Source organism: Cyprinodon variegatus, unplaced genomic scaffold, assembly GCF_000732505.1.
Source record: "Cyprinodon variegatus isolate N-32 unplaced genomic scaffold, C_variegatus-1.0 Scaffold201, whole genome shotgun sequence".
NCBI lineage: Eukaryota > Metazoa > Chordata > Actinopteri > Cyprinodontiformes > Cyprinodontidae > Cyprinodon > Cyprinodon variegatus.
The window spans coordinates 321,197-334,832 of NW_015150654.1; the positions used below are offsets into that span (position 1 = coordinate 321,197).

At 35.2% G+C, this 13,636-nt stretch overlaps 1 protein-coding gene across 2 annotated transcripts in view; it reads right to left on the bottom strand.

The window, feature by feature from the left end:
- ntrk3 (neurotrophic tyrosine kinase, receptor, type 3) overlaps window positions 1-13,636 on the bottom strand; it is a 340,701-nt gene that overhangs the window by 259,899 nt on the left and 67,166 nt on the right. For both annotated transcript variants that reach the window (XM_015379852.1, XM_015379851.1), the window contains exon 3: window positions 11,354-11,425. In XM_015379852.1, coding sequence (XP_015235338.1) covers window positions 11,354-11,425 — 72 coding nt within the window. The remainder of the gene's footprint in view (window positions 1-11,353; window positions 11,426-13,636) is intronic.

The window sequence follows — 13,636 nt, forward strand, 5'->3', positions numbered from 1 at the left end:
GGAGAAAACCTGGAAGGTCAAGGCATCACTGATGCCCATGGTCATTGGGATACTAGTGACCCCCAAACCTAAGGAGTGGTTATAGAAGATCCCTGGAAACACATCAGACATCTTGGTCCAGAAAACTGCAGTTCTAGGGACAACTAAGATACTGAGTAGAACCCTCAAGCTTCAAGGCCTCTGGGAAAAAGGGGGAGACCGCCCGCAGTGGGTGAGGAAGTTTTTGTTTTTTTTTTATAGAGAGAGAGAGAGGGAGGGACCTAACAAGTAACTTGACATGTTGTACCCTTTGGCACACCTTGAAAAGCACTTACAAAATATCCCTGCCAATTCATTCTTGATCCTCAAGCCGACATTTCCTGCCTCGGAGCTTGTTATGAATGATGACAGCACCATGTTGTAAGATGGCATTTAACATGACACATAATCCTACTTACATTTTCCAAGCAAAAATGTTGGCTAATTCCCTCAAGTGTGACCATAAACATGCTTGACACATGCGGTGTATCAGGATTTTCAGATGCATTCATATCTTTGAGATCAGCACTCTATTTTCACATGATTGTGGAGTCACAAAGCCGGAGACTACAGACACTGCAGATTTCATCTAGATCACTGTTTTATCTTCAAGTAAGCTGGCAACTAAAGCAAAGATGTCTATCCTAGTACTTAAAAAGTGTTTAGATATGTGTGTATGTTTGGTAAGCAGATGAAAGTGTCATAATTGGTCTTTGAAAACTGGGTATGAACATCAACAATAAGATGGAGATCATTGGGGAATGTCTGAAAATGTTTTTAAAAATATAAACAGACTTCAGTGCAACAAAATAAAAATAAAAACACCCAGAATTTATCCTAACCCTATGGGAAGATCTGCTTGACATGCATACACATTTTTAGACAATGGGAGGAAGCTGAGCTACATGGAGAACTCCCGTGCATTAATGGGCACTATGCAGAAAGGCACTACTCTGAATTTAAACCAGAATATTCTCTCTTTAAGGTGACATTTCTAACAATTTAACCAGTGTCCACAGCTTTTTGGTCAAACATAATTAAGTTACCTTTAAAAATATAAGCATTTTGATGGATTTCACATTATAAGTGTATCTATTAGAGATTTTCAAAATTGAGCATCTTTCAATTTAATCTCTTAACCTGTGTATTAAGCTATTTTTTCTAATTCTGCTAGAAAACCAAAATACATCAATGAAGCAACAATAGTGTTTATTTTGCAAAATATACCTTTTTTTTTTGCATCAGATTAAGTGTAGTAAGGTGATTCTAGATGGAAAATGTTTTTGGTTTTTGCCTCATTGGCCAGTTTAATACAAAAATAGAGCTTTAAAAGTAACGAGTGAACCTTTCCTAGTGTTTGAAATTAACTGACAGTAGTTTATGTAAACTGGGATGTTTCCAAATATCCAAACTTATTTTCATGCACAGGAGGTTGATGCTAATGTAGCATGTATGCTGTTGACTGTCAGCTAAAGCACTGCATAGGGGAAGGGCAGTGTCTCTACCCTGTAATACAGGCAGATGAGCTCCAATTGTTGCATATTAGCAGTTTTACAAAGTTAAAAATTACTATTTCTTAATAAAGGTGCATGACTAAAGGTCTCAGAAACAAAGTTCATTGCAACATGTCAGGAAAGAGGAGGCATAGAGTTGAAACAACTTGACAAGGTAAACACACAGAGAAGAATCAAGCATCTAATTAAAGCAAGTCTCAAGCTAGCTGCTTAGCTCACACAAATATGAACGTGACATTTAGGAGAAAAAAAAAAAAAACAAATTAAAAAAAACATGGCCAAGAGGATTTAACGAGAGCATGTCCACTCCCTTCCCCTGGTGGGCAGTGACCTTTCTGACTCCCCCCTGACAACATTCCCACCAGATTTATTGGGCCTCTCCCTTGGCAGCTTACGAATAAAGAGAGGAGTTGCTTCACCTCCCAGACGCTGACCTTTAATTTGACACTGGGGACGAGCATGGCGCATGATGCCTGGCCCACCGGTGACATCAAATAGAAAAGAGGACCTAGCCAAGGCAGCAATGATTTGAAAGACCAACACCTTGTAATGGAGCCTTTGCAGGTAGATTTTATTTCCATCAATTGCTTATAGTACAGGATAAAAGAGAGGAAGATAAATGCCATAGACATTCATATTCAGAAATGTGCAGGAATCAAGAAAGGATTTCTGATCTGATGATTATAGATCTTTGCTTAATTAGCACCCAGCTAATGTGTCGGTGTTAATCAGAGGCAAAAGTCACGCCGCCTTACCTTGTTAAGGACCTGAACTGAATAAAAAATAGGTTCATATAAAAGGCTTGTTACATTTCAGAGGATGAAAGGTTCGATATGCGTAGCTTTCTTATATGTTTTGAAATAGATCATCTAAGGCCATAAAAACATTTTTTCTCCTTGTAAATTTTTTTTCCTTTCTTCACTTTTCTGTTTTAGAAAGAAATCTGTTAGAAATGCTGTGATAAGTAATACAACAAAAAATAAAATAAAACCTAGGGTTCAACAAAAGGGTGTGTTTGTTTGTTAAAGTTATAACTCCTAAATATATCATTTTAATGGACAAGAAAGTCAGTGGAAATTGTGAAATGGAGCATCTGTTGAGTAATATCTGCAAATTCGGTTTCATTTAATTCTTCTTTTTAAAAAAGAATTCTTAAGAAAGCCATTTAAAGGCTCCAAAATATATTTTTAAGGTTAAAGAAACCAAAACAAACTTTTAAATTTTCTTTCAAACCCAACAAAGCAGGTTGGGTTTAGTAATGCATCACTAGCCAAGTGAATTTTAAGGCATTGTGGGAATAAAAAGCTTTTCTTCACCTTTACTTCAAGTTATGCATTTTAATGGCTTGAAGAATAAACCTGTTTGTTCTTTTTTTTTTTTTTTTCTGAAGGAGTCAGTCCTCGACTTGCCTAGCCAGACAAAGCAAGGTCATACCGGTGATTCTCAGACACTAGTGGGAGGGTCTGAAATAGAGCAGGCAACATGAAGGCAATAAACAATAATGATTTAATAATAATGAAGCTAACCCAGTCCAGTCCCACTGCTGTTCTACGCATACACAATTACTTCCTATGAAATAAATCTTTAAGAGCCTCACACAAGATGATATCCTTTTATGTGATCACTTGTCGGGTGGCAGTGTGGGATGTAAGGCGTGTGGAAGAAGATCATCAAAGTGTATGTGTGTGTGATCTGAGAAGAGAACCTTCTCCAGAAGATTAAAGCTTTCACACAATTACTGTTATCTAAAGATATGACTCAATGTCTCCTATCTTCTATATCACCCCTAACACCGCAGGTAAGCTTCTGCTACCAAGATGCAACACATGCTTTAAAAAAATTTTCAATTTATGATAGAAAAAACTCAGAAGTCAAAACATTGTCATCTTCTTGTGATGTTAGACCTGCTTTTAACAGAACACAGACGTTTCAGGATCAAATGAACGGAAACATATGTAGCAATGCCTTTATTAATAGAAGGTAGTTTATTCTGTTTGAAAATTTTATGAGGGATGAGCATGACTAGAAACAGTCGGTCACTATACAGACCAGCCCCCTTACAAGGATTTAATCAATGTTTGTTTTTTGGATTTTCTTCAGGCAGTGATTTTTTTTTTTAGACTCCTTGTTTGACTTCATAAAAATGTCCATTATCCAGTTAGGTTTGGGACTTTTGATGGTTGATCAACTGTACCAAGAATTTGTCCAAGATGTGTTCTTCCTCTCGCTCACTGATAACCTGGTATCACCCAATGACAAGGATATAATTAATTATATTATCCTTAATACTTTCATCAAATTGTGAGTATGTGTTTTACAATTAAACCTTTTTCTGGCTTTATAGAGAGATTTTGGGTTTTGCTGTTTGGCTTCCTCTTTAAACACAAAACCAAAAACAGAAAATGGGATCGAAATAGAAGGAGGACAATAAATAGCTAAGGGCCAAGAGTCTAACTTGGTACAATTATGTCTAAACTGACGGCCTCTTTTTGTATTGAGCCTGCTTAGAGCCTTTTTAGTGCCAAGCAATGTGCCGTTATATCTTTTTTTTTTTTCCTAAGTACTACAACACAAAAAAGGAAAAAACAAAACCACAGGTTCTTTGGTGGGGTAGTAATTTATAATAAAAAAAAAAAAGTAATGAGGAATAAAAAAATAATGCATGACCTGCCTGTATGTGATTAGGGACATCATCAGGTACATTGCCTGGCACATCAGTTATTGATTCAATGGTATTCTTTTCTTAGTACAGTGCAACTGTGACTTCCTTTGCCTCTGTGCATGTGGTTGAGTAAATATGATTTATTTTCGACAAAAAGTTTGTTCTTATGTCATTATAAAGCTTCCATTTTTCCTCCACCTTCCCTCTTTTACACCTCGAGTGTTTCTCATGCTTTTATCTAAAAGGTAATGGCTACAACTTTTTCATCAAAACAAATTTTTTTCAAATATAATACATCCACAGAACATCTAGAGTGGTGCAGACTACATGTATTAATCTAAAAAATGATAACTGGTTTTTAAATATTTTCCAAAATTAAATTAAACATTTCCATTTGAACCATATTAGCTGAGATAAATGATAAATGTCCATTCAGAAATCATCCTACTAGCCATCAAAGTTTCAGCACCATGGACGGCGTGCATTCTATTCACCAGCATTCTGGATAATAAAGTATATCCTGATGCAAAACGTTATCCAGCTGTTGGCAACTAAAATGACCCTCTGTACTGATAATGAAAGGTTCGTCAATTGTTCTTTCAACAGCTGTGGCAAGTCTGTCTAGAAACAGTACTACGCACTTTTTAAAAACCCCAAACACTGTTTCATGACGTGTTGTCTTAGAACCTACCCACATATATAAATTTAAAAAAAAGCAACGGGCATTTTTTTAAATATTGATCAAGCTTAATTGTCTGTCAGTAACAAAACAAAACCGAAAACAAAACAACAAAGAAAATGATAAAAAGAGAGGGAATGTAGAATTTAAAAAGCAACCTCCAAATTTTCTAAAAGTTTGTGCAAAATGTAATAATGCTGTTATATAATGCCGCAGAACCTATTACAAAATTGTATCATTTTAATTTCTTGGAGCCTAAAATGTCTAAATTATTACATAATTTGGCATTACAGAGTGCATTTGGAATCCAAAAAGATGTGCCTTTTAATCATATTTGATTTTATAATTTTTTAACATGTTTTTCATGCAAAAAAGCAACAGAGAAGTTAAGCAATTATTCATTATCAGGTTTTAGGGAGGCACAAATTGACCAACGCAACATTTATAATTGGTTAATCTTTTTTTTTTTTAAACTTAAAACTCAATTCATTTTTATACTCCAAATAAATAGAATAATGCATTATTAGCACATTTATTTAATCATGTCAGAAAAGCTTTTTAAATTTGTGTAATAAGGAAAAGAGGGAAAGAGAAAAAAATATAACCAATATGGCTAATTTAAAATCGTAAAAGGCTTCATTAATGAGTTCGCAGGCCTTATGCATTAGTATAAAACCATTAGGCCGCTTCAGAAAACAGGTAAGACACAGAAAACACAATAAAGTTTAAAAAAAAACGTTTAGTTGTGTCATGCGTTGGCTATGTGTCCCTTTCTTTGTCTCGATGTTCCCTTTGGCTGCTGCTTCGTCTTTTCACAATCGAATGCAGCCGAGCAAAGTTCTGTGGGATGATTTTTATCACCATCTAGGGGGCCTCATGATTCGCAATGAGCTAAACAAAAAGTCAAGGCAAACATGCTTGTTAAGAAAGCTCAAACTCTAAATAGTCATTTCTAACAGAACAGTTAAACTGAGTGTGGTCATTTTCTCCTACAAAGGTGTAAAATATTGCTGATTGTTCCTTCAGGGTCCCTTTATGGTACTTAAAGCTTCAAGGTTGTTACATAAGTATCTCAAGCTGCAACAATTGGAGGGAAGGGATTCACTGACAAGACCCTGCACCTCAGAGACAAGCTCAGCTATATGTTTAGTTTAAGAGTTGTCCTTCTATAGACGACTCTTAAACCAAACAGATTTTTTAAATTAGCAGAATAATGTTTATAAAGACCTATTTTTAATCTGCATGCATTTTTTTCTCAGCAGGGAAAGCAATGCACTGCAGAGCTGAAAAATAACCATTTACCTTTTTGCACAGTCACTCCATATAAACATGAAAGCAGGACAGAAGATTTATGTACTGTCTATTATGATTTTATCTACCAAGCCCTTTTATAAAATGATTCTTCTTTAAGGTCTAAATAATACTCCTTTAGGCTTTGGTATTCTGTAAAGTTTATTTTTGGACTCTCATAAAGTTCTGTTGGACCATAGAGGTTATCTGAAGATGACAGCTATGATGCTTTGACTACAGCTGTTAGGATATTAAACAAGACAACAAACAGCCCCTGAGTTCATTAATACTGAAAAGGCTCAGTGTATTAAAACACTTATGCTTGCTTATTTAGTACTTGTCCCATAAAATTATAAGACTTTATAAAGTACAAACTATTAACAACTAATCTGTTTTAGGGTCCTACAAAACTTAGTGTGCCAATTTGGTAACTTAGCCACTCGCTACACATTTTTACTATATAACTAAAGCTGCTATTCTTTCTTATATTGTCTGTTAGGTTGACACGCTAAACAAAAATTGCAACGGATTTAATTATTTAAAGAATAAAGGAAATTATGAGCAATATCAAGTACTGTCATGTCTTTAAAGTACATACCTTACTTTTAGTTGCCCCCCCATTGGTTAAAGTATGCTTTAAGCTGGGATTAATTAAGCAAAAATCTTTTGATGCTCTTAGCTCTTTCAATATTTAGGAATAATCTCAATCTTTAATGTAGGCATCATTTGGGTCTATGAGTTACATAGTTAGCTAAATCAGTAAAATAACATCAACAACTCTGCATATGCGGTCGGATCTTCATCAGATCAGATAAAGTTAATTTAGAAAGGTTACCATTGCATTGAGATGATAAACTCCTATACCTTATTGACAATATCAGAGTTATCTTGAAGGAAAGATACTTTATTAAATATGCTCTGAGATATTCCTTGAAATACCTTGCTTAAAAAGTGTTAAGGTGTGCTAACTTGGATTCCAAAGGCTTAATATCTACACAATAAAAAAAAGATTAAACATCCAACCATTAAATTGGTTTTCAATTAACAATTGTTGTGTTGGCACTGCATCATAAAACTTATCACAGAGCAGAACCAGGTTGGATGTTGCGTAGTGTATAACCCCAGTAAATTAGACATGTGAGTCATGGCTGTATGCAAGATGCTTCCTCATTATGAGCTGCTGTGCTATAAATCTGTTTTTCACTTTAAGAGAAATAATTATGTGGACTGAAGTTGAGAAGAAGGTGTTGATTACTATACGTGCGAATACCCAACTCAATATGCATGTTGTTATAATAGAAATATGATCACTCCTTCAGCTGCCCCTGTTTAGATTTGATATGGGAATTTTGGACAGTGTTCAATACAAGACATTAGAATAATATACATTTTACGAAAGAATATTACTTGTAAATGTAATTGTAACCTGGTAAAGCTTGTTACTTTGGTTAAAAAAATAGATTCAAGATTAAAAGTGACTGATCATATTGATCCAGTGAACCATTATCATAATTTGTTGTGTGTTTTCCAGCAGAGAGTAGTAAAAGGCTGATATCAAGTTATTAGTTGTAACATATATGCATGTGTAAACTCGAGTTTAAGTGAAAATTTTCTAAAGATTTGCTTCTTAAACATAAGATAGTCATTGCAGTAACTGTAAGAAGAGATCCAAGCCTTTTTTGGTAGATAGTAAGTTATTACTTTTTCTGTAATGTTTTATGATTTAACCAGTTAGGATTCACTAGTTTCTGCTGAGTTAAATAATCTTTTAAATTACTGAATTAAGCTAACTTTTTATGCATCTTTCACGTATTACAAAAACACATAGTTTTGTAAATATATTATGATGACACAGTATGTTAAAGTTATAAGATTGTTAACCCGTTGATCAGTTGTAACATAAAAAAAATAAGTTTTCTTGAAATCTAAAAGCTGTGTGTTTAAAAATTTAGCTTGTTTCATTAAAAATACTTTAAATACACACTGCTTTGGATATGTGAGCAAGAACGTCAGGTTTTATAAAAGACAACTATTTAAAAGATTAATAAATTCTTCGATTAATAAATTCTGGACATGAAAGAAAAAAATATCCACATTTGGAAACCAAAATATTAGATCATTACACTTGTTTACATCTGCTGTTTTGCAGCGCATACACACTGCTAACTGCTAATGCATACTAAATACTGCTATGCATAATACATACCCTAAAAATAGATGAGTGGAATACTAATATGTGATAGGGGCTAGCAATGGTGGGAGTTAATTGCAGTCATAATGTTTACAGCACATAGAATTAATGATATCTTACTGAGAGTAATTGTGCCTGTTTTGGCCTGAAAATGTGATGAAAACAATTGCTTTAGTTCTTCTCACAAAAGAGAAACCAGTTGAGTGTGTGATGGTTAGGGCTTTCATCAGACCTGCCTGATACACACATCAATGAGCTAGGTCCTCTGGGGCTAAGGACAGGCAATAATTAATCTTCCTTGACATCATCATCCTCAGTGTCACCTAGCAACTATCCACTTACAGAAGCGCGACAGGGACAGCCCAGAACGGGGGCGCTAGTTGGCTACAATCAGTGATGTCAATCTGGAGCTGCTATAAAACATCTCTTCTCATTTTTATCTCATGAAATTTACAAGATGTTTACAATGTGATATATATACACGGTATATATAAACCACAATTATGTTTGTGAAAGGCAGAGTTATGGTTAAAAAGACAGTAAACCCTCTTTAAAATCCAGGGTTTAACATACCAGGTCAAATGTATTTTTTGAACAAATCTAATCCTGGTTATGCAAAAAAGACACATCAGCTTCATTATGCATTACACAAAGAATAAGTGGAAATGGAAAAGCTGAGTAGGAAAATAAAATACCCTCCCAATGGGCCTTCAAGGGACTTAACAAGTTAAGTAGCATCTGCTATTCATTGGACTCTACTAACTGATTATCAGGGAAGGTTACTATTTTTATAAGAGAAGGAGATTTACCGTTTTCTGGTTTGGGTAATATGGATGTGCTTTAGCTAATAATTAAGGAGGACAGAGATTAGTGATGCCCTTAGAGAAAAAAACAAACACTACTTCACCATTCCATAATGAGCTGAGAACAAAACATAATAAACACAGTAAACAAGGTTACCGTATTCATCCCACAGCAAGAAATCTGCCATATCTACATGATGAATGCAACAATGATCCCAAACAAAGCAGAACATTTGAAACAGAATGGATACAGAAAACAAATGATCAAAATTCACACTTGACCGATTTAAAAGATTGTAATGAGACCTTAAATAAATAAAACATAAAATAATATCTACAAGAACCAATGCTAAGGAAGAAATTGCTTAAAACAGTGTCCCTACTAACAATCATTATAATCTAAAAAGAAAAGGCAGCAAAAACTGAATCGATTCAATTGTTTACCCAACTTAATTGATGAAAGTTTTTAGCTTACTAACTTCAAAAATTAAGTTGATTTAACTGTCTAATTAAAGCGATTTATTTAAGTTGGAGCAGCATTCTCTGTTTACTGTACTGCTGAAGGTGATTCTGAAACCAACAGGATCATTGCATTTAATTAAACATTTTAACACACTGCTTTTATTTTCTGATACATTGTTTTAAACAATTACAGAATGTGGTAAAAACTAGAGTAATATGTGTTTTTTTATGCATTTTAACCCACCAATTAAATCGTACACTCTTGAAATTAAACATACCACTAGAGTTTAGCAACAAAATATGCATTGTTCATTCTCCTGATATTCAACTACATATTACTTCTTTCATTTCCATTAATATCAACATGCATGAATGTTTTCGAGTCCCCCTCCACGGAGTTAAATGTTCAGGGAACGCAGGCGACGTTGACACAAAGCACGTCCCAAACATTCGTTTGTTTTCTGTTTAAGCAAATCCATCTTCTGGAGGGAAAATTAAAGCAAAGGCAGCACTTAAATAACTTTCATTAAATGTTGATGGACTCTCTGAGCACCACCAATCACCTGACCAGATAAAAAGACAAGCAATAGTCTTTTGTTTAAATGTCTACGTGTATAGCAAAAAAAAGCGTGACCAGCCAGGGAATATTACTCAGACTGACATGCCGGGAACGTCTGCTTGCAGGGAAGCACAGCCTAACTAGTATTTTCTGCCTCAGTAACAGGCAAGATTAAGTTGTCAAATAAATATCACAGCTTTTTTTTTTTTTTTATCCACTTTATACAACACACCACAATCTTAAACATGTACAAACTTATATCCAGCTGCTGCCAACCCCAGGTAAAAAGAGTCAAGACTTTCCTTATCAGAAGAAATGCTAATTTTGCAATGCTATGTGGCACAGGGTACCATCTATATATATATATATATATATATATATATATAAGGTTTTTGACATGTTGCATTACCCTGTCAGATGTGGCCATCAAAAGATGGGTGCACCATAGTCATAAGGATGTGCCATACTCGAGTATGGCTTTTAAATCATATTTAAAAGGCACTATGGGGTCAGAATTGTGCAAAGAAAAGTGAAGATGAGTGTATGTTTTCAGATTGAACAATATGGCTTTTAATTCCAGTGTTACCCCCACCAACTGTGGTATGTGATGAATCTAGTTACCTCAGTGAGGCAACTAGACTCACCCCACCCTTTGCACAGATCGGACATTCTAAAGAGATCAAACAATTGGAAGCTGCAGATGGAAGGGCGCTCAGGTAAGAGACAGTGCCTTCTGCGTGTTTACCGCTGGAAAATTGGGGAATAACAGCCTGTCATACAGGAACACATCAGCCTTTGTTAAAGAAATTACTTTGCTCTTCACCCAGCTCTCTGATGCTCGGCCTCATGCACAAATTGTCCATTTGGCGAGTGCAGTCTAAATGGAACTGCGTCTATGCCATGTTGCTCCGGCACAGCACAAAGAAACCGGGGCAGATAGGAATCCAATTATCCCAGGCATATAATGGATGTCTCATTTAAGATGTGTGGCTGTTGCCGCAGTAATGGCAATGGCACAATTTTCCGAAAGCCAGTCTCTATCAAGTGCATCATGGTCTGTTCAACACTAACTCATATACGTCCTTGTAGTGTGAGCTGTCAAACGCCAAAGATCATAATAAATCTTTTGAAGGGTCAAGAAAAAAAAAAAGGTTTAAGATGGAGTGTTTACTCACATGTAGCGTAGATGTGGGTTCTGAGCAAACGCTCGAGGCTGGATCACCCTCAGATTACAATTCATGATGGTCCTGAGGAGAAAGAGATAAAGTACAAAAAATTATTCTTTGAATTTCCTTTTTCTTAAACATATTTAACTTGAAGCACATTTTCTCCTTATGGCACAATCATTCAAACGGCAGGAGGGCAGCTGGATTCCTCATCTCTTATCTGGATTTTCTTTTTTCATTTTGGTCTGTTTTCATTTTCTTCTCTATCTTCAAAAGTACTGCTTTAATTAATACAGTAGTATATATACATGGGGGTCTAATTAAAAGATAAAGACATATTAATGATTGTCAATTAGATGACATGCATGCTTTATTCAGCTGTAATGTAAATGTAGCTAGAGAGAACCGTTCGGTGTTTTTCTTCCTCACATAAGCTCAGTCTGCATGAATATTTTAAGTTGATCTGCACATAATACTGCTGGAGAGATTTCTAGACTTTATATTGGACAAGAGAACAAGGAGCTCCTTTAATTTTTCAAACTAAAATTAACAAATATATTTGATAAAGCTATTTTTGATTTTTTTTTTCACAGCTGTTGATCCTATTTGATACTTGGTGAACCAGTGGCATATGGCCAATAGAGGACATTAACCTATGACCTTTATTAAAGACATAAAAAAAGTGAAATTATAAAACATTTTTTTTTAGATGTGCAAGAGAAACATTTAATCTTTAATGACAAGTAAAGTTATTTAGTTCATCGTCGTATAGGTGATGGATTTTCGCCCTGGGGTGTTTGCCCATGGACTCTCGTTAAAAGTTGTGCATGCAAAAAAATAGGACCATCCTAAAAGCTAAGAGCAACTTTATCTGCAAACCACCTATGGCCTGTTATAAAGTGCAGCTGATTGACAGGTTTATATCATTATTTAGCTACAGGGCTTGGCTAACTGTATGAAGTGAGGCTAGCGCTTTATTCTGCTTTCCCCACCTCCTTTTTCAAACGTCACAGTCTGACCCAGCATGGATAAAGACATGAAGGACTAGTTTAAAGCACTTTTTTTTGGCATTCATATAAATATACTGATGTGATACCTTAGTATACATTTGATTGATTTTTGACATACAGTACATCTATTTTGAAGTTATAGCCCCCCCTGGAGAAAACTCTACCAGCCGCCACTGTAGTAAAGCAATGCTATTTTTTATTTTTTTTTACAAAATCATCCCATTACTAATTCTTTTAAAAATTGTATTTTTGTTTGTTTGTTTGTTTGTTTAATGTGTAAACTAACAAAATAAACTCTACACTATTTGCACCCTGTAGGGCTGAGGACCAGAGTAAAATCCAATTGGAGGAACCTTTTGATGCAATATTTGCTAACTTTTGTATCCTCCATATGAACTGAGTTATATTTCTTGTCAGAGGAGACGCTTCACTTTGTGCAAACTTGTATAGTAGAGAGATAGTAATGAAATTAAACTAATCCTCAATCTGCCCAAAGAGCCCAAATGGAATTCCCCGAGGAGCTCCTAGAATACCCACTGCCGCAGTACGGGAAGCACTGTTCTGAATTACAATTGTAATGACTTCTAATCTTGTAATCACAGATGCCTCATTCCAAAGAAGTCCTTGACATCTCTGACATCACTGAGCGCCTCATAAAGCACTGAGCTGATTACACCCAGCTGTTGGTGCCAATTACCTTCCCAAAATCCCATCATGCCGTTGTGGTATTTGGTGGAGATTTGCCGTCACACAAACGTTCCAGAGGTCATCAGCGATTTTTATGGAGTGCCTCTGAGTACATTCTGTAGCAAAAATGTTAACCTGTGTAACTAACTTATGTCTTCAAGAAAAAAGGCTCAAGAACCTCTACAGTTTACCCTTTACTGCTAATAAGGAAGTTGGGTATGATGAATAATCCATGTTAATTTAAGACATATTTTTTACAATTTGCATGAAAAATTAGATGTTAAATTGTTTTAAAGGTCTGTGGAATATATTTGCCTAAAGAAGGGTGGGAATTTCTGGATGCCGAATTTCGGTCCTGATGAAAAATGCGTTTAGAAGCAGATTAGATATGGTTACTAGTCTGAAGGGTTCCCAACAATTCAAGGTCTTAGTGTGTCCAGTAGTATTGCTCCTGCAGTTTGAGGTCGCTTTATTAGAATGCAAAAAAAGGTGTTAGAGTTAACATACTGTCAATAATATATAGAAAAACTGAATTAGTCTTTTTTTTTGTAAGTTTTGTTTCCATATTGTTTTACATAAAATGGACGATAAAATC